General features: G+C 63.0%; 1 protein-coding gene across 3 annotated transcripts in view; it reads right to left on the reverse strand.

Moving 5' to 3' along the window:
* HIRA (histone cell cycle regulator) overlaps positions 1 to 21161 on the reverse strand; it is a 46267-nt gene that overhangs the window by 4649 nt on the left and 20457 nt on the right. For all 3 annotated transcript variants that reach the window (XM_069558462.1, XM_069558464.1, XM_069558463.1), the window contains 14 exons: positions 20651 to 20811; positions 19455 to 19622; positions 18150 to 18263; positions 16576 to 16646; positions 16263 to 16368; positions 14550 to 14780; positions 13860 to 13945; positions 6001 to 6192; positions 4699 to 4860; positions 3045 to 3249; positions 2703 to 2807; positions 1487 to 1635; positions 288 to 508; positions 28 to 133 (listed from right to left, as the gene is read on the reverse strand). In XM_069558462.1, the coding sequence (XP_069414563.1) occupies positions 28 to 133; positions 288 to 508; positions 1487 to 1635; positions 2703 to 2807; positions 3045 to 3249; positions 4699 to 4860; positions 6001 to 6192; positions 13860 to 13945; positions 14550 to 14780; positions 16263 to 16368; positions 16576 to 16646; positions 18150 to 18263; positions 19455 to 19622; positions 20651 to 20811 (2077 nt within the window). The remainder of the gene's footprint in view (positions 1 to 27; positions 134 to 287; positions 509 to 1486; positions 1636 to 2702; positions 2808 to 3044; positions 3250 to 4698; positions 4861 to 6000; positions 6193 to 13859; positions 13946 to 14549; positions 14781 to 16262; positions 16369 to 16575; positions 16647 to 18149; positions 18264 to 19454; positions 19623 to 20650; positions 20812 to 21161) is intronic.

Raw genomic sequence — 21161 nt, forward strand, 5'->3', positions numbered from 1 at the left:
AGTGCAGGCCCCGGGGGGGGCACTCACCACGTGGACAATGACGGGCTGAAGCAGTAGGCCTTGCCGTCCGACAGGTTCATCACGGGGATCCCGTGCTGCGTCAGCAAGATCTGAGACACCGTCATGTCGCTTCCTGGGGAGACACGCAGAAGGTTCCCGTGTGTTCCACTCAGCGGGCACCAGGCCCCTCAGCAGCGGGCCGAGAGCCTGCTCGTCCCCTCGGCTGGCAGGGCCGCCGCCCCAGCCCTGGCCTGGGCCGCCCCAGCCCCCGAGGGCCCCGAGCACACCTGCCAGGATGGAGTGGAGCGACTCCTCCTTCACCACCACCTCCTGCCTGTGCACGTCCCAGACGGACAGCGTGGCGGCGGCGGTGAGCGCCATGACATAGGCGCCGGTGCAGTGCAGGGTGGAGATGGGGGACGGCAGCAGGATGGGGGGCAGGAGGCGGCGGCCGCAGGTGGAGAACACCGACAGCGTCCGCTTCTCACAGGCGACGCACACCACGTCCCTGGGGGCGGGGACGGGGGCGGGCGTCAGGGGCCTGCCAGGCCGGCTCCTCTCCCCAGGCCACCCGGGCTGTCCTGGGCTCACACGAGCTGGCCCGGGAGAAGCTGTGCAAGGACCAGCGCCCTGACAGTGAGCACCCGTGGTCCCCGCTGAGAAGAGCCAGAGCGGCCCCGGAGAGCTCTGCCGGGGGCACACGCGGCGGGGGCGGGGGGAGGAGGGGCACACGCGGCCAGGGCCGGGGAGGGGCGCCAGCCGTGGGCACTGCTGCGTCCCCTCCTCCAGGTGGCCACGGGGCACTGGGCTGTGCCTGGCCCTGCAGGCTCTGCTCCCAGTGGCGCCCCCACCTCGCGCCAAGGAGTGGCGGCGGGGCCTGGCAGCGGGCGGCAGAACTGGGCACCCGGCCGGGGCCTGGCTGGCCACGCGGCAGCAGCCTCTGGCCACCAGGGAGTCCATGCTGACACCCCTGCCCTGCCAGCCTCGGACCAGAGCCGGGGGAAGAGTCCAGCAAAGGTGGGGGCCGCAGACACCTGTGAGGGCGTTGCCCGGGCCTGACAGATGAGCATGCTCGTGAGGGAGCGTGCACGGCTCAGATGGGCCCTCCCTCCAGAGGAAGCGAGTGCGGGGCCCCTCCAGCGGCCCTGGAGCCCGTGGGAAGACACTGTGGGGCTGAGCCCCGAGTAGAGCTCCCCTTGAAGGGCAGGACCTGAAAGGGCCAGCCTGGGGGCTGGGAGGACTGTCGGAAAGCCTTGCTCACTTCCCTGCACAAACACTCGGTTCAGAGACGCAGCCAGTGACGGTCAGAGGCAGGCAGTCAACCTGCACACAGGGCCTGCAGGAGGCTGGCCACGATGCCCGGGGCGGGGTTCCCCTCCTGAAGCACGCGGGGGACAGTGCCACCTTCGAGGTGCCCAGGGACGCAGCGGGTCGGGCGCAGTGCAGGGGCCGCCCTGTGTGCACTGGGGCAAGGCCCTGCCCTTACCCGCTGCCGGCGGCCGTGAGGATGCGGCCGGGGAGCACCGTCTCCCACTCCTTCCCCTCGCGGCTGCATTTCAAACGGCTCAGCTTCAGGCTGCCTCCGGCCGCCACCTCATTCTCCACCTCGATGTACATGGAGGGGTCGGAGCTCACCTGGGGGATGCGAGACAAGCCTTCAGGGGAGCTGGCCTCAGAAGCGGGCCCGGGGGGCGGACAGAGCTGCCACCACCGGCTGTGGGGTCAGGAGGAGTGGTCACGGGGACAGGCGCCTGGAGTGGGTGACTGCCGGGTCTCTGCCTGTCGAGTGGACACGCCGGGCCGGAGCTGAAGACTGATGCCTCTTTATCCCGACACCCCCGCTCAGGAAAAGGGGCGCAGCGGCCACAGGTGATGGGCCAAGAGCATGGAGTGTGGCAGGGCCCAGCTCGAGCGCAGAGCTGGGGCACATGGCCTTCAACAGCTGTGGGGTGTGGCAGGCGCAGAGGCAGGCCGGCTCCTGGAGGAGGTCTGGGAGGCCCGAGGTGCCCGGCGTGCTCGCGAGAGCCCACTGTCCCTCCAGGTGAGCGTGGGGCGATGGTGCGGGTTGGCGTCAGCCCCACACAGGCAGACAGGAACGCCGGCACTTGGGAGGCCCCAGCAGCTGAGCTGGGCGGAGGGCTGGCCAGGCCCCCAGAAACCAAGTAGTCCCACCTGGCGCTACGGGGAAGGCCCCAGGGTGGGGGACCGGCTACTCGTGCAAAGAACCAGGGGCCCCACCCGGAGACCCCGAGGGGAGCCTGGGCAGGGCGGCATGCCCCACCGGCACGGGGGTCCCCAGGGTGAGGGGACGGCGTGTGAGGCTGGGGCCTCTGGGCCAAGGACCACCAGCCCCAGGTGCGCGCTGTGAACAGACCTCACACCCCCTCACGGCCACCTGTGTCGGGGGCGCGACATGGACGGCCCCGCAGGCGGGTCGGCCCCCCAGGCACCGAGCCCAAGGCCCAGAGCCAAGACCGAGAAGGCTTCTGGGAGAAGGGACCCCTGGAGTGGGTCTTAAGGAGCTGGGCGCCCAGGGGGGCAGCAGGCCTCGGAGGGCAAGCCACGGGGTCCCCAAGGAGGCCAGCCGCTCCGTAAGACCGGGTGGCTGCTCGGATCAGCCACAGCGCCCCCGAAGGTGGAGGGCTGCGTGGGAGCAGCCAGAGTCGGGGGCCGCTCGGGCTCGCGGCCCAGGGCGAGCTCACCTGGAGGGTGAAGGCTCTCTGGGGGCCCGGCATCGGCAGCTTCAGCGCAGGCGCTGGGATGGACACACACACAGTGTCCTTCTCGGCGGTGAGGGCAGCGGGGGACTGCAAGAGCAGAGGTGTCCCTGAGCGCGTGCCAGCGCTGGAGGGCAGCGCCAGGCGCGGGTGAGTCCCCGAGCGAGGCTGGGCCTGCAGCCCCGGCTTCTCCTCCCTGAGGACCGCAGGGCAGCTGCACGGCACAGAGGGGCAGGCCGCTGTGGGCACGAGGCAGCTGCCCTGGGGGGCTCGAGGACTCCGGGGGGTGGGGCGGCCCCGGCCCGGAGGCGCCCCCGCCAGGCTCACCTGCATGGACAGGGCCATGGGCAGGAGCCGCGCGTCCTTGCGCGGCCGCCCCTTCTTCTTCTTCTCCACGGCCTCCCCCTCCAGCTCCAGCTTGCGCTTGGGCAGCGAGGAGGGCTTGGCCGCGGGCGCCTTCTCATCGCTGTCGCTGCTGCTCTCCAGGACGTCGCGGGGCCTCAGCTCCTTCACCAGGCTCTGCTCTCTCAACCTGCATGACACAGACCCACGGCGTTTCCCCGGGACTGCTAGCCACAGGGTAGCCAATCGAATCCCTACTTGTCCCCGAAAGCTGACAAATGAGACAAGTTAGGAGAGGGCTTCCCTGGTGGTCCAGGGGCCGGGAGGCCACCTGGGCACGCAAGGGGCAGGAGGACCCCGTGAGCCGAGGGGTAACTAAGCCCGTGCGCCTAGAAGGCGTGCTCCCAACCAGCGAGGGCACTGAGCAACGAGGGCCCAGGGCAACCACAACTACGCACGACAAACGCGCACTTTAAAGAGAGAAGGAAGCTACCAAATCACGAAAACGTGTGGAAGCACCCTAAACACGTTAAGAGAAAGAAAGCCCCACGAAAAGGCCGTGCCGTGGCTGATGACACCTTTTGGAAACAGCACGCCGCGGGCACAGTAAGAAGGCTGGGGCCGTGCTGGGAGCAGGGGAACCGCGGGGCGGGCTGCGCGGGAGGGACCCCGCCTGCACGCGCGCACACTGGCACTCCCTTGCGTGCGCTTGGGTCACGGGCTCAGGTATTCTCTGCCGCTGTCAAGGGGGAGGGCGAGGATGGCGGGCCTGACGCCTCATCCCGCAGGCCCTGCTGGGGCTGTAAGCGTCTAACAAGCTGGAAGGGACGGGGGTGACAGCTCCTGAGGGAGCCAGCCTGGTGGCCTCGGGGCCCAGCTCACCCTCCCGCATCGGGGTGGGAGGCCCCTCGGCACCCCTCACTTCCTGTTCAGCGGCACGTCTCATCTCACCACTTTCCAGAGCGTCCAGCAGCGCGAGGCTACAGGTCCACCACCCTGCTGACCGCACACCAAGGTCAGAGGCCACGCTGCCTGCAGTGCCCCATGCCCTTCCCCGAGAGTGGGCCCTGCCCAGACACGCTGGTTCCACACTGGGTTCAGCCCTGGGGCAGCGCGGGTGCTTCAGCTCCACGCCGCCGTCCACGGCAAGGACCGGTCTCGCCACAGCTGCCGCCTCCTCTGGGCGCCAGCTGGCCGAGGGGCTCCTGCAGGTCTCAGGCCCCTGTCCCTGACGTGCCGAAGGGGACGCAGCTCCAGGAAGCGACTGGCACCTCGGCCTGGGCCAAGGAAGGTGGCCTGGCCCCGCTCGCACCCCTCCAGCCCTTGACTCGCTGGACCGGGCAGTGAGCTCCGTGCCTCAGTGGGCTCGCTCCGAGGCCCCCCTGGGGGCAGAGAGGCTCCAGGGCAGTTGCAGAGGCTGGAATGCTCAGGCGGCCGGCTCGGCAGGGTCCTGGAGCCCCGGGGGGGGGGGCTGCTGCCTGTCCTCGGGGAGGCGAGGATACGCTGTGGGGGCTCAGAGGCCTCCAGTCCCTCACTGTCTCGGCTCTCTACCTCCTGGCTGGTGCGCGAGCAGGAAGCCGGCATGCGAGGCTGGGACCCGCCTGCCCCCGTTCCCGGGGCCCACGCAGCCACCACCTACCTTTCCGCGGCTGCCGGGGTCACGCTGGCCGAGGCAGGCGTCCCCGGCGTGGCTTTGGAGCGCTCCGTGAACCGGGAGTCGAAGGCCTTCATAGGTTCGATCTTGGACGGGGTTGTCAGGACGGAAGGGGATGGGGTGGTGGGAGCAGTGGCCGTGTTCACGCTGGGGTGAGGGGGGGAGGCCGTGTCACACAACCAGCGGGGCTGGGAGCCTGGGCTCTGCGTGCCGTGGAGCCAAGGAGCCAGGCACGAACGTCAGACTTCCATAAGCAACTGCCCTGACTTCAACATCTCCACATGCTACCTTCTGGAAGGCGGCCCCTGCCATTTGCGAAGCTGTGAGCAAATGCCTGGCGTGCCCCTCTGCACATTCCGAGAGCTGCTGAGGGCACAAGGCCGGGACGGCAGCTCCACAGGCCCTTGCTCACCTCGGGCCCGTCTCCACCCCAGCCCGCTCTGCCCAGAGGCCTAACCGGAAGCGCATGGGATCCCGAAGCCACCAGCCCCTCCTGCCACTTCCCTGGCCAAGCGCGGCACCTGGGCGGCTCCACGTGCCTCGGGGACGGTCAGGCGCCCCCCGCCACCCGAGGTCCAGGCACATCCCACATGCTGGTCCGAAGCCGCGGGGCTGACCCGGGCCAGACCTGCAGCCCCCACAGGACCTGCACAGGCCCGCACCCTGCCCTTCCCCAGGCCCCTTTGCCCCGGCAGCTGGCTTCCTGGGGGGCCTGGTGGACCCACCACGTGCTCCCTCCCCCCCTGGTGCTGGCCTCCTGGCCGCGACTGTCGCAGAGGCTGTGGTAACCCAGGCCCCAGAGTCACAACCGTCAGGCACAGGCCAGGGCAGCAGCTGGGTCTGGGCACTCCCGGGTGGGAGTCCTGGCCTCTGTCTGCACCAGGGAGAAGCCAGCCTTTCATCCCGCGCCCCCCGCCCCTCCTCAGGGGTTTGCGGCTCCGCTCTTGTGGCCGTGACCCTGGGGCTTGGCTCAGCCTAAAAGAGATACTTCTGGAGACCTGCCTGGCAAGGCCCTCGGGGCCAGCTCCTCAGTCACACTTCTCTGCTCCTTCCCCACGGCCAGCACGGCGTCCAAGCAGATGCATCCCAAGTGTGGCGGGAGCCGGGGCCGGAGGCACGAGCAGACCGGCTGAAGCAGGGCTGGCCCTGGGGCTGCAGATGAGCCCGTGGACCCTGAGCACTGACTCCTCTTCTGAGCGGGCCCCTTATCTGAAGCCCAGCCCGTTCCTCTCTTCACCTGAGGCCGCCCGGTGTCCCCAGGACCTGCCCCTGGCCCCGTGGACTCACCCGTCCTTACTGGCAGCGTCGCCCACAGGCCGGGTGCCGGCCGCCGGCTCGGAGGAAGGCTTCGAGGAGCTGAAGGGGACGGGCGTGCTGGGGTCCAGCGGCAGCAGTGGCGGGCCGCTGTGGGAGCTGAGCATGGGGCCCGCCAGGGAGCCCGAGAGCGGGATGCTGTTGAAGAAGGCCGTGGAGAAGTCCCTGTCGCCGAGAAAGGGAGAGTCAGCCCAGGCCACGGGCGCTGCGCCAAGCACTCACAGCCCCTCGACACCCCGGTTTCTGGTCCAGGGGCAAGGCACTCTCAGGCAGCTTTCACGCAAGTGACAAAGAAGTGAAAAAGAAAGGGAAGCCACTTCGCACACTACATTCGGTCAGACCCGAGATGAGCTGGTACTTTATGTGCCGCTAAGAAAGAGAAAAATCGCAACCGCTAGCTGACTGATGCCTCTGACTTTAGGACGCACCCTGACCTGAGGGTTAACCAGGCAAGCATGTCTTGGGGCTGGGGAACGGCACAGGGGCCTCCCTGCCGTTGCGGGCGGCCTGAGGAACGGCTGACGGTCTCCTGGCGTTGCTGTGGCAAACGGCAGGGCTCTGCGGAGGGCCCTGGGGCACCTCGCCCGCGCTCCCCACGGGGCCGCCGTCTGGACTGACGCACCCCCCAAGCACGTGCCGAGGACAGCGCAGGGAAATCACAGGCTCGCCCGCCATGTGCCCCACCCTGACTTCACACGCTACGGGCGGTGAGGTCCCAGAAGGAACTGCAGTGAGCCGTGGGGCGTCCAGACGGCTCTGGACAGCCGTTCTCGGGGCCCTGCTTTGAGGTCCACCTCACAAGCTGTGTACGGCTGCCCATTTCCCACACGCTCACCACCGGCTTCATCAATTTCTTCACCTCTGACTGCCTGAGAGATGAGAGTGCTATGTTACTGCAGTTTTCTTACTGTTCGGCCGCTCAGTCCTGTCCGACTCTCCGCAGCCCCACGGACGGCAGCACGCCAGGCTTCCCCGTCTTTGACTATCTCCTGGAGCTTGCTCAAACTCATGTCCATGGAGTCGGCGATGCCATCCAACCGTCTTACCCCGTCATCCCCTCTCCTCCTGCCTTCAATCCTTCCCAGCATTAGGGTTTAGTTTACAATTGTTTTGATGCAGGGTTGAAAATTTTTCATCTAGAAATATCTGACACTCTTTTCCTGTGAACTGTCTGTTCATTTCTGTTTTTCTATTTTTCCATTTTTCTGTTTTTCATCCCATCAACACGTACTGAGCAGCGACCGTGTGCCCAGGGCAGGGGGTACCGCGGCGAGGAAGCCGGCCACGGTCTCTGCCCACACGAGTGTGACCCGCGTGGCCAGCCAGCCAACTGAATCTGTGATCTCAGCACTACCATTGTAATGAGTGCTCCAGGGTCGCTCACGCTAAGGCATGTAAACACGCTGAGGCATGTAACAGCAAGTCTTGACCCACAGAAAGACCTTATTCTATCTGATTACTAGTCTGTATTATTAAGACCTACTTACCATATTTTTAACAATTCCTATATGGACAGGAAATATTTTCCCGAGGATGTTGTTTTGACTACTTACCATGTAATTTTTCTTGCAAAACACATTGTATTTGTGTGGTCTAACTTCTGCTTAATTTGTAGGAAAGATTTTTTTTTTTTTTTACCTCTGAGGTTATTACCAAAAAAAACTGAGATGTTCAGAATGTTATTCTCTGAAAAATTTCTGAGCTGTGCCGAATTGTAAGTTGTGAGATAGGGCTCCAATTTTTTAAAACTTATCTTGCTGAAGTGTAACGGCCGTAACACGATTGTGTCTGTCTCTGCTACGCAGCAGTGACCCAGGCACAGGCGCGTGCACTCTCTTCCCCATCACGCCTTATCACAGGGTGCCGAGTGCAGCCTCCTGTGCAAGGGTGCCCGCCCCAGATATAACCGTTGCTCCTGCTAACCCACAAACCCCCACGACGTCCCTCCCCGCCCCCTCTGCTTAGCGACCGCGCCTCTGCTCTCCGCCCTGCGGTTTGCTTCTGCTGTGTAGAGACGCTCCCGTAGGTCACACTTTAGATTCCGCACGAGCGATGTCCCCCGGCATGTGTCTGCGGCTCACTTCACGGATCACAGTAATCTCTAGGTCAATCCACGTTGCTGTAGGCGGCACGTTTCACTTTCATACGGCCGAGGAGCATTCCGTCGCATGAATACCCTGCATCTTCATCCACCCATCTGCTGATGGACATTCAGCTTCTCCCCCGGCTTGGTTGCTGTGAACAGCGCTGCAGCCAACACCGGGCTGTGCTGTCTTTCTGAACGGCAGCCTTCCCCGGCTGTGCGCCCAGAGAGCTCGCTGGGCCGCACTAAGTTCTCGAGGAACAGCCTGTTTCTCGTAGTGGCTGCACCAACTGACCCTCCCACCAACGGTGTGGGAGGGTCCCCCTTCCCCACACCTTCTCCCACGTTTGCTCCCTGCAGACTTTTTAACGACGGCCATTTGGACCAGTATGAGGTGGTAACTCAGTGCGGTTCTTACGTTTCTCTAACCGTTAGCGGTGCTGAGCATCTTTCCATCTGGCTGCTGGCCATCTGTGTCTCTTTTAGAGACATGTCTGTTCAGGTCTTCTGCCCACATTAGGAGTTTTTAGACAGCTGCGCTGCGTGCGCTGTCTGTGTGTTTGGAGGTGAAGCCCTCGGCTGCATCCTCTGTGCGGGTTTCCTCCCAGCCCAAAGACGGTCTTTCCATTTGTGCACGGTCTCCTGTGAGGTGCGAAAGCTTCTAAGTTTCATTAGATCTCATTTGTTTTTTTTTTTTTTTTTTGATGGTTGAGTATGGTTTATTAAGCTGGGCCTTAGTACAGACACTGGGGCTTGCCCATGGTGCTCTTAACGTACAAGGCCCTGACATTCTGTCAATGTTTCTTGAGCAATGACACCAGGAAGCTGGCACCAGCTAAGTGGGTGCACACAAGCTCGACACCTGTCGTCTTCACTTGGCTGACAGTCAATGCCAGATAGAGCAGCTTCTTTATCTGGAACTTGATCGTGGACTCCATTTCATCAACTTTGGCCACCACGTTCCCACTGCAGGTCAGCAAGGAAGGGAACTGGCCAGCCCTGTTCAGGCCTGGGCCCAGGATTCGTGGGATCTGCTTGATCAGAGACTGTGAAGCCAAATGCTGAACGCGGAACATGAAAGTCGCTCAGTGGTGCCCGACTCTTTGTGACTCCATGGACTCATGGAATCCTCCAGGGCAGAACACTGGAGTGGGTAGCCTTTCCCTTCTCCAAGGGTTCTTCCCAACTCAGGAACCAAATCCAGGTCTCCTGCATTATAGGCGGATTCTTTACCAGCTGAGAGCCATAAGGGAAGCCCCCAAAGGCCCAATGTTTCCTGGCCAGCTTCTTATTCTTGCTGAGTTTCTTCATCACCTCGATGTCCATAGCTGCGGCTGCATTGCACCTGTCCCCCGGACACACTCGGAGAGCCTGGGGCGCAGAGTGGGCTTGAGCCCAGTGGTGCCCGAGAGGCGTCTGTCCCGAGGGGCAGTTTCAGCCTGATCTGAAGCTCCCCCGTCTCCAAACACATCTGCTGGTTCCCGGGCAGGACTCCCTGCACCGCCTCAGAGAGGGCGTCAGGGAGACTCTGCTGCTCGTGGCTCCTCACACCGTGATAACCGGGAAAACAGGAGTCATTTGTTTATTTTTGCTGCTATTTCTACTCCCTTAAGAGAGCGCTGGGAGAGTGTGCATCAGAGGATGCCGGCCTGCGTCCTCTTCTAGGAGTTTTGCGGTGCCTGTGTGTGAGTCTGTGAGCCATTTTGAAGTAATTCGTGTGCTCGGTGTGGGGGAGCGCCCTGGCTCCACTGATTCACACGTGCCGTCCAGCGTTCCGAGCACCACTTACTGAAGCGGCGTCACGCCCCGCACGCAGTCTCGCGCTAGCTGTCCCGGAGCGTCACGCCCTGGCTCTTCGCCGTGCCCATCCTCCTGTTTGCGCGTGAGCGAGCCACGACTGTGACTACAGCTTCCACGCTTCCATCTCCAGCGGGCTGGTCTCTCTGATCAATCTTTCCCAGAACACTTCAGCCGCTCCCGTGTACTTTCCTACGTAGCTGCAGAGTCAGTTTGTCTCTTGCTGAAATCCCTGGTGATCTGTTGTCCGTAGGCTGCGAGAGGTCTGTCATCTTCACGACGCTGAGTCACCCTGTCTGGGAAGCGGTGTGCGTTTCTAGCTGTTTCTGTGAAGTTTCTTTTAGGGCTTGCAGTAGAGTTTGAAGTTTTTTCTTCATGGAGGTCTCCTGTGCTTGGGACGTTCCAGGCGCTGCACCGCGGAACACGGCTTCTCTCGTCACACCTCCCAAAGGTCACTGGTGCTGCCTGGCGGCGCGTGGCTGGTCACACCCGGGCCCCTGGTCTTCTTCTACTGACTGTGGCAGCGCTTCCAGTTGGCTCTCTTGTGGGTCATGTCACCCCTGACTCACACCACGCTTGCCACCTCCTTTCCCTTTTTTCTCTTGTCTACCTGTATGAGCTGGCATCGCTAGAACAAGGGCAAACTATCACAGCAGACTTTCGTTCAGTTTTCAAATTTAATCTGAAATAAGTTTATCAAGTTTAATAAACACCTATCTATTCCTATTAAAGTTTTAAATAAGAATGATATTGGACTTAATAAAAATGCCTCTTAAGCATCTACAGAGATGACCAAATAATTCACTTTGATCTACTGAAAGGCAGGAGTAAAATAAGTTTCCCCAAATCGTCTGAACCATCTCCCTTTCCTGAAATAAATTTTGCTTATTTACAGTGTATTAGCATTTTAACACGCACTCCAGTGTTCTTGCCTGGAGAATCCCAGGGACGGGGGAGCCTGGTGCGCTGCCGTCTATGGGGTTGCACAGAGTCGGACACGACTGAAGCGACTTAGCAGCAGCAGCAGCATTTTAGCACATTATAAGGCTCAATTTGCTAGTTCATTTAGGATTCTACACTGACATTGGGAAATGAGATTGATCAGAAATTCACTACTGTATCTCTGTCACATTTTGATATGAAATTTCAATATAGTGTTCATTAAAAAAAACGACTTTGCAAGTTTTCCTTCTTTTTCTAAGCACTAGGGGTGTTTTCAATATTATTAGGTTGATGCAAAAATAATTGCGGTTTTGCACTTGAAATTTGTGCTCTGATCCTGGAACATATTCTAAACAAAGCGGGACTATGTTAAATGTCATTTTCACGCGCACTGCTCACTATCTTTTCTAGTGACCTATTATTTGCTGTGCATTTTATATTTACTTTAGACTATGGAACGATGTTAGACACAAAGAAAGTTTGAGAGATTTTCTTATCTGAGTTCAAAATGGGTTGTAGAAGCAGTGGAGACAACTCACAACATTGACACCACGCTTGACGCAGGACCTGCAAACAAGCGTGCAGCGTGGCAGGTTTGCAAAGGAGGCGAGCACCTTGAAGAGGAGCGAAGGGGCGGCCGCCAGAAGTTGCCAAGGACAGCGGAGAGCGTCACTGAAGCTGACCCTATTGGAACCACGTGAGGAACTGTCCAAGAACTCGACTGCAACCATCCCACGGGTGCTCAGCACTTGAAGCAGATGGGAGAGGTGAAAAAGGCCGGTGAGGGGTGCCCTGTGAGCAGACCGGAAATACAGCAGTCGTCGTTTCGAAGTGCCCTCACTTACTGCACAAAACGGAAGCCATTCCTCGACTGGACCGTGACATGTGACACAGAGGGCTGTATACGAGAGCTGGTGACGACCAGATCAGTCGGCGGACCGAGAGGAAGCACCAAAGCGCTTCCCCAAACCAAACCTGCACCAAAAAAGGCCACGGTCACTGGTGGACGATCTGCTGCTGGTCCGATCAGCTACAACTTTCTGAATTTCAGCAAAACCACTGCATCTGAGAAGCATGTTCAGCAAATCAATGGGATGCGCTGAAGACTGCCGCGCCTGCAGGTGGTGCTGGCCGACAGCAAAGGCAGAGTTCTCCATGTCAGTGCCCGGCTGCACGGCACACAGGCAAGGTCACGGCGCTTCACCTCACCGGCCACTCGCCTGACCTCCTGCCAAGTGAGGAGCACCTCCTCAAGCACCCCGACAACACCTGTGCAGGGAAAATGCTCCCAGGCCAGCAGGATGCAGAAAGTGCTTTCCAAGTTTGTTGGGTTTTTATGTTACAGGAATTTCTTGTCGGCAAAAATGTAACTGTTGACTGTAATGGTTCCTATTTTGATTGATAAAGATGTGTTTGAGCCTAGTTATAGGATTTAAAATTCACAATCCAAAACTGTAATTACATTTGCACCAACCTGATACTAGAATGATTTGTTCTTTAAAGTTTGTTGGAATTTTTCCGTGACGTTGTCTTAGTCTGGTGGCTTTTGGTAGGCTACCTCTGTGACAGCTGTCCTCCGTTTCTTCTATGAGACTTCACCTCTGCAGATTTTCTTCAGTTTTGGTAACTTTTGTTTTCCTCAAAATAATCCATTTTCAGATTTATTTGCCGAGTTCCACAGAGCACCTTTCCTCCTTTCGGTTTACTCTCCACCTGCGGCTGCTTCCCACGTGTCCATCTTAAATGCTCGCACTTTCCCTCTTCTCTTGATTGGCTGAGGTGACGATTACCTAGTCTGCCGTTACTTGTTTCCACGTGCCCGTCAAGAGAAGCAGTCATTCAGATCAAAAGCACCAAGTCTGTGCAAGAAACACGTGCCCCAGGGCAGAAAGCTGGCGCAGGCACCACCCTGCCTCCTCAGCAGGACTCAGGACAGAGGTCCCAGCCTTGCCTCCCACCCACACAGCCCTCCCTCCCGGGGCTCTGAGGTCTAGCTCCACACAAGCTGGGTTTCACCTGGTCCTGAGGAAGGCGGGTGGAGTGGTGTCCGGGTAGGTTCAGGGGAGAGACTCCTTCAAGAGGAGCCACGCTGGGTGAGGGTCCCCCTGGGCGAGGAGTCTGGAGGCCTGACCGCAGGAGGGGGTCCGTGCGTCGGTGACTGAGGGTCTCCGTGGCCCTCGGGAGGTTCAGAACAGCTCCAGGAGGAGCGCGGGAGGAGCGCGGAGCGCTGCTGTGCACGATGCCCGTGCAGACGGGTAGAGGGGAGCAGGTCACCTCCGCCCATGGCCTGCTCTTCACACTTGCCCTCCGAGTCCTCACTGTGGGGAGGATGACCAACCCAAAAGCCAGCCCAACTACAGATGCCACCACAGCAGCCGACGCCCACCGAGCCCATTGCCTGCCTGGGTCCCGCCCTGCACGCCCGGTTCTGGGAAGCGCACCGAGGGAACAGTCAGAGCGGTGCTCAGACGCACGGACAGGCGCGGCCCTCCGCATGCTCCGCACGCCCACAGTCACGGGGCTGGCTAGGTAAGGCACGGCGCGTTCACAGGCTGGCACCTGGACCCTCTGCAAGCTAGTGCCTCGGAGGACCAGCTATTAAAGTGGACACGAGGTCAAGAACCAGGAGCAAACGGAGGAAGCGGGCCGCGCGGGGCCAGCAGCGACTGCATCTGAGCCTGGGCCGTGGGCGACGCTGCTTTCAGCATCACACACACGCTTCTCTCCCGCTGAGAAAGAGGGTGCTACGAAAGCGTACGAGACACAAGAGAGCCGGCCTGACTTTTCTTGCCCTGGCGTCTTCAATGAAGCGGGGCCAGCTGCGTGGACATGGCAAAGCCACGGAGGCGCCTCGACAAGCCCACCTGCAGCGCCGCCAGGGGGCAGGGCTCTGAGAAGCGGGCTCAGCTCGCCCCGTCCGCCCACGAGCCTGTGCCGGCTGGGCGGCGACAGAGCTGCCGCGGAAGGAGAGAGGAAGAGCGCCCAGAGCAGGCGCGGGGAGAGCGAGTACCCAGTGTCCAGCTGTGCTATGCAGAGCGGCGTGATTCTCCTCCGACCGTCTGCAGTCCGCGTCTCAACCTGCTTCTTTAGAAGGTTCTGGCAAAGGAGAGACAAACGAAAGGAGACGCGTCAGTGCCTGTGAGCAGGCAAGGGCTTCAAGGACGCGAGCCCCACGCTGTGGCCTTTCGGACGCAACCAGACGGAGCCGCTGGTTCAGGATGTGTGCTCGACCTCACCCTGAGGGGCAGTGGGTCCAGCAGCCCCTTGCCTCCACCTCCAGTGCCCACCTGACTGGGCCTCCAGGCAGTGAACACGTGCCGGGCCAACCATGCAGCCACAAGCACAGGCTCCACGCGGAGTCACCTACCGGGCGAGACCTGACCTCCTGTCTCTAAACCATGGTTTGTAAAAGCTTCCCACCAAAGGCTCATAACCGAGGGCTCCCGCCGCACCCTGTGTGCGCTCCACCGGGGGCGGGGGGCGCCCTGCACGAGCACCTGGGGATGGCTTTAGCCCCCAGCTCCGTCGTTGCCCTTCCCACCCCCCCCACCCGCACCCGCACCCCAGGGGAGCACGGCGCCCAGGGAAAGACAAGGAGCTGACAGTCTCCAGAGGGCAGGGCCCGAGGCCCACTGCCCTGGGTGCACCGCTCTGGAAAGGCTGTGGGCAGTGTCCTCGGAGCGCCAGGCCCAGCCCTCACCTTCCGAATGTCCTCCAGGCTCTCCCCATTGACGACGCCAGCGACCGAGGGGGCGGAGCCTGTGTCCCTGGCCGCGGGCGCGGCGTCCCTGGCCGCGGGGCCCTTGTGGTCCAGCTGCTGCTGCCTGTGCTGGTACTGCAGCATCTCGGGGTTCTCGATGACAGCGGTGGACAGCTGGGCCTCGGTCATGATGGCCAGGCTCTTGCCGTAGGTGGCCTGGTGGATGCGGCTCTGGGGAAGGCCGATTGAGGGGTGTGACGCTGCCCACCCGTGGGCAAGTTGTGAGTAGCTCCCCACTCAGGGAAGACGGGGCCCCGGGCAGGGTCCCTGAGCCCTCCCGCGGCCTGCCTGCTGCTGACTACGTGTCAGGAGCGGCCCTGCACCCTCCTCGGGCGCTCACAGCCTTCAAGGCGTCTACACCTGGGGATGCGAGTGAATGCCTGACCCTCTGGCAGGTCTGACGCAGAACAAATAGCAAGAAACTCGCTGAACTGAAATTGAGACCCTCGGGTTGTAACACGAGGCTCTTAAACCACTGCAAGGACCCAAAGGCTTCTTAGGAACCAGATCCCAGACCCAGAACCTCCTCCCACAGCCAGAGGAGCCCCGCGAGGCTGGAGGTCCCCACCTGAGAGCGAGGGAAGGCCTGGCGTGCGGGCCAGGGGAACCTTTCTCGTCACGAGCAGGGCCCGCCCACCTTCCCAGACCTCAGCAGTGCTGGGCCGCAAGCCACCCATGGGACTGGGGACAGTGGCCTCAGCGCATGGGTGTGGCTGGGGGCACAAGCGGAAGGTGCACGCTGGGTGTGCCAGCGCCCAGGACAGAGGCCGCGGGAGACCTGCCAGCAGGACGGACCCGGGCAGGGTGGCCTGGGGCCACGAGCCCCTCCCTGGGCCCTGGAGCCTCAGGATTCAGAGCTCAGCCTTAGCATGCCTCCAACGAAGGGGCCCTGCCCGCGCCCAGGCTGGTCACAGCTCTCAAGGGCAAAGGGAGGTCACCCGGAGATGCTGACCGGGGGAGGGAAGAGCTGGGTCGTGGACTCACTCGCCCCCCACGGGTCAGGACTATGGGTGCCAGGCCAGCCCAGGGCCCTGAGCCAGGCAGATCCCAACGCCCAAAGGGTGATGTCGTAGTGGGGTCCCCACAGAGGCCTCCGAGGGGCTCCCAGCAACACTGGGCCCCTAGAGAGGAGAGCTGGCGTGGACCTGCTCGAGGGAAGTGAGCTCCGAGCTGAGGCAGGGAAAGCTGCGCTGGCCCGCGCAGGGCCCCAAGGACGCGCCGGCACAAGTCCTGGGCAAACCACGCGCGCAAGAGGCCCGGCCCAGCCACAGGAGGCTCCCACTTCTGCCCGCAGACCTCAGGCTAACCAAGGAGGGACGTGCTCACGGGCTAGCAAGCTGGAGCAGCCCTGACTGGACGGGGTGGAGTGCATGGCCCTGGACCTGGCAGATGTGGGTGCCAGGAAAGGGGCCCTCCCTGTCCTGATGGCCGACCCAAGGCCGCATCTGCCCAGGACATGAGACAGACGGGTGCCTGGCAGCCCCTCCGCGTTCCTGGGGCGGCTGTCGGCTCAAGGAAAGACGCCCAGGCCTGCTTGTGACTGAGACAGATTCTGGATGAACAGAGCCTCATCTGTGAGGGCGACAGGCTGGACGAGGCTGAGCCCAGGGGCGCTTCAGGAAGCGTGCAGGGCCCAGGCCACGGGGCTCCTACCTTCTCCTCCTCGCTCAGGGGGTCCCCCAGCTCGTCCTGGGAGAAGTCCAGAAACGCCACGGAGCCGTCCATGGAGCACACCAGGATGCCCAGCCCATCCAGGGTCCTAGGAGAGACGGCCGTCGGCAGCCAGGAGCAAGCCCATCCCGGAGGGCTCTAGGCCCTCCAGTTCTCCTAACGCGTACACTGGGGGTCTGTTCCGGCTGGGACCCCGGGCCCAGCCCCTCAGCCCTGATCACAACACGAGGCCTCAGGCTGTAGCTGGTGCCTCCCCCTCCGCCAGACCATGCCTCGAGCCGAGAGGCCAGCTTACCAGGAGATGTCCATGATGGATTTGTCGAACAGCTCGTGGATGACCACCAAAGGCCGTTTCAGGCACGTGAGCTGGAAGGCAAGTGAACGAGTGAAACCTCCCCGCTCACTTGGCTCAGAGCCACCACCAGACAAAGAGCCTCGGCCCAGCTGCGCTGACACACAGGGCCACCTCCAAGTCCGCTCAGCCCACCACCAAGACCCCAGCGGTGGGCCCCAGCCCGCCGGATACACACAGCCGGGCCAGGGAGACGGCTGCACACACACCACACCACCAGCGACGCCCGGGGGTTCCGGAAGGCCTCTCGAGCAGGGATGGTGCCAGGGCCACAGGGGAGGAGGCGGCCAAGGCAGGTCCCAGGACAGCACAGCCTCAGGCAAGACCAGCCCCCTGGGCGTACCCAGGCTCTGCAGGAGCGGTGGTCATGCACCTCACGGGCTCACACTGCCCTGGACCAGGCCCAGGGTCGCTGCTACTAACCGCTTTCTTCTGTGTTGGGACACGCAGCGTACTCTCTTAAAGTCAGGCACTGGACTGCCCACGGAGAGTGTGACGCAGCACGTGTCACACACATCCCACGCAAGCCTGCGTCTGAGGCCGCGCTCCCACCTGACCTGCATGCTCACGCCCCAGGGCCCCCACGCGGCCGAGCACAGGCCCCCACATCTAGCAGGTCGGGCCCCCACATCTAGCAGGTCGGGCTCCCACACATGGGGCTGGCCCGCCTGCCCCAGGGCCCGGGAACCCACCTCGCGGGCAGGAGGCCCTGTGGCCAGCCCGGTCCTGAGGATGGGGCTGGACCCTGAGCCTGGAGCCCATGGGAACCTCGCCCTCTGAGTCCTCTCTCCAGAGAGACCCAGCCTGGCCCTCTGCCCACAGTCCCACCTGCAGGCCCTCGGAAGCGGGGGACCTGTCGACTTGAGCTCCGGCAGCGAGACTTTGCTCAGAGCACCAGGTCGATGGAGCTCAGGGAGTGCGCGGCTAGACAGCCCACGACACACCCGGCCCAGATCTGGGGCAGGGTCCGGGATTGCTCTGCCATCAACAACTGTCCCAAATGCAGCCGGGGATAACCTCCAGTCCTGCAACTCCAGACCCACTGTCTACAGCGGTCAGCCGTGAGGAGTAGACTACTGCTGACGCGGCGACAGCGGGACGGCGCAGACGATAACGCCCGGGCCACCGCATTTGTGTGACGCCCCAGACAGGAAGGCCCAGGCACACGGCAGACACTGCGGAGTGGCGCCAGGCTACACGGAAGCCACACGTGACCATCTGCACGCTGCAGGTGGCTGCCCCCGGGGGCTCCGTGCCGATGCACAGGGTCTCTTAAAGGAAAGGAAGGCCGGCGCCACGTGTCAACTGCAGCCTGGCTGCTGACGATGCTCCCTGCGCCTGGATCCAGGGTCTGCGGCAGCGGGCCAGCCTCTCCTGGCCAGGCCCTGCGCAGGGCAGAGCCCACTGCCTGCCACCAGAGTGGGGTCTCTCCTCTCCCTGCCGCCCCCCGCCCCCAGCCGCGAGCTCAGGGGTGCTCGCCCAGACGGACAGCCCCGCCCCACCCCCGGGGGCCTCACCCAGACGGACAGCGAGCGGTCCTTGCTGCCTACGGCGCAGCAGCAGTACGGGCAGCTGGGCTTCGCGGAGCCGCCATTCTTCTGCTGCTTCTTGAAGATCTTAGGGTTGAATTTCTGAAGCCAAACGACAAAGGCGAATCAGTAACTAATCGGGCATCAGGCAGGCGCCCTGCAGTGACGGTCCCCAACCTTTCCGGCACCAGAGACCAGTCTGGCGGAAGATGGTCTTCCACAGACCGGGTCGGGTGGGGTGGCTCACGCTCCTGAGATTCTGCAGGAGGCAGAGGGCAGGTGGGGTGCGTGGAAGGGGGGCAGCTGTGAACAGATGGTGATGCTTCGCTCGCTCACAGTCCCCTTTCTAACCTGCCACACGGTGGTCCTCAGGGGCTGGGGATGCCTGCCCTACACCAAATTTGAGACGCACACAGGTGGCCCAGCGGGGTCTCGTCCCAGAGGCAGGCAGATGGCCGGTGTGGGGAGACGGGAGAGCTGCATTAGAGGCGTGGGCCCTGGGCCTGGAGGCTGGGAGGCTTTGGGGCGAGTGTCCCGCGGAAGCACCGGGCCAGCCACGTGGCGAGCCCTGCAAAGGAGCCAACCCCCGAGCCCCCGGCTCTAACAGAATCCCCCCGAAGCCGGGGTCACCAACACAGCTGCTCTTAGCTGTTTAAGACACAGAGTTCAGGCCAGAACATCTAACGTTCATCACCAAGCGCGGGAAGGATGAGCCTGTCTGATGGACACAGGCCTGAGAGCAGGCTTCTGGACGACTCCCTGCCCCGTCAGCCTCAGACGCCCTCTGCTTCCTTTGCTCGTGGCCCACAGCTGACCAAGTCAGGCTCACACAGGCTGCTCCACAGCCTGCCTCAGGCCTGTGAGGACGCTCCCCACGAGTCTGATCGCCACCACCAGGCGGGTCAGCTGACTCACAGCGCGGTCTTGGCGCCACGCCGGCCGCGGATGGGTCTCAGGGAGACTGGGGAGTGGGCCACTTGTCGGGGCTGCCAGCCTGAGTGCCCTCGGGCAGGCCCACACACGCGAAAGGGCCAGGCTGGGCACACGGTAGTCCTAACAAAGCCTGACCCAGTGACACTCATCATCATGTCCGTCTGCCGTGAGACACACGGGGCGTGCCCTGTGATTAGTTTAGAGGAAAGAAGAACCGGACGACAACGTGTGCTGGCCCTCGGAGGCTGCCGCCTCAGCCCCACCCGTGGCCTGTGCCCGGGGAGCACGGCCTGGCCCCAGCTGCGAGGGTCCCGCTCGGGCGGCACTGTCGGCCGCCAGCCAGAGGCCCAGCAGACTCACCACGACGGTCACGGCTTTCCGATGCCCCACGAAGTCCATGTTGGTCTTCCAGCCTTCCCGCTCGATGATCTGGGCGGTGGGGCCGGAGTTGTTCATGGCGTGGGCGGACACCAGGTAGTGCCCGTCCGGAGACCAGCTGAGCCGCAGCACGTGGGTCGTCCCTCCACACTGCAAGGAGCACCTGTGCTTGAGTGGAGCCCAAGGCCAATGCCGAGACCAAAATCCGCCCCAGGACTCAGGCTGAGCGGCGCCGCGCGGCTCTGCTGCGCCCTACTGCTCAGCGCACAGGCTGAGGGCCGGCCAGACGGCACCTGTCCACTGCTTCTGACCACAGACCCTCCTCCGCCCAGCACCGGGGAGCCCACGGCGGTCTGCAGAGCAGGGGCTGTGGCCGCCGCGGAGCCCTGCTGACCCTCGGGGGTCTGGCTGCGAGCCTGTCCTGGCACGGCAGCAGGGACGAGGGTCCAGCTGCTCTCCTGAGCCCTCTCCTCCCTGCAGCCTGGAGGTGTCACCAGCCAAGGAGAGGTTGGCGACGTCCGCACAAACTGCCAAGGGCACAGCAGAGAGGCCCTGCTTCCCGACCCAGGCAGCCCTGGCACCAGGCCTCTTGCAGGGTGAGGTGATGCTGCTATAAGAGCAGCTGCTGAAGCTTAGGGTCAGCCCTGGGCAGCCCGAAGGCCGAGGCGGCTAGGACCCAGGCTATGCAGGCGTGGAGGAAGGCCCACCAGGCAGAGCCCGAGAGCAGGGTGGGGACACCCCTGCACCAGGACGGCCGGACACAGGAGCGTGCACACGCGGAGGAGCCGGGGGAGTGTCTCCCAGACCACGGCGACCCCCCACTCCGGCCCCGCGTGAAGGCAGGACTCCAACGAGGCAAGGGAGAGCAGCGCGCGAGCCACTGCAGTCGCCCGTGTGGACGCTGCGCACGGCCGCCAAGGCACCCGCAGAGGCCGCCCGCCCCCAGGGCAGCGGTCGACAACCGCACGTGCCTGCCCGGCGCGGCCTCCACCCTGCCTGGGGGCAGCGTGCTGCTCTCGCTTCAGCGCCAAGCCGCACAGGCCTCGCCACTGCAGGCGGCTGTTTCACAGCTCCCGGGAAGGGAACAGCTCTGGGCTCCCCCAGGGCTGGGCTCCGCAGCTCGGCCCCGCGCCAGAGGCGGTGCGGGTGCGGGTGGGCGGGGGGCTGTGGGCCCTCACCTCGTCGAAAGGCTTGGTGATGCTGGTCTCCAGCTGCCAGTCCAGCGTCCTCCAGACCTTCAGGCTGCGGTCGTCAGCTTGAGAGGCAATGTATTTACCGACAGGATCCCAGGTCAGGCCCTTCACCAGGCCAGAATGGCCTCTCAGAGTGGCTAGGATTTCTGTAGCACAAATAAGAAGCGTTGGAAAGACTTCACCAGGGGAAAACTCTGTCTAGAAACACAGGCAGGGGGCCGGCCGGCCAAGAGAGGGGGCCTCAGGAGCCGTCCCGGCCAGCCCCCAGCCCCGGCCGAGCCCCTTGTCCTGCTGGGAGCGCAGCCCTGCGGCTAGGCTCCCTTCTGGACAGGAGGCCATCCGCCAGAGCCGCCCTGACCGCGCGGGGGCAGGCCCTGCGCCGTGGGGTCCCTGCTCGTCCTCAATGAGGACGAGGGTATGTAGGACGGGACCCGCCCCGACAGGGCAGGAACAGGAAGCACCTCGTGGGCTGGAAACGCAGGGCTGGCCGGGCTCT

Source organism: Ovis canadensis, chromosome 17 (assembly GCF_042477335.2).
Source record: "Ovis canadensis isolate MfBH-ARS-UI-01 breed Bighorn chromosome 17, ARS-UI_OviCan_v2, whole genome shotgun sequence".
Lineage (NCBI taxonomy): Eukaryota > Metazoa > Chordata > Mammalia > Artiodactyla > Bovidae > Ovis > Ovis canadensis.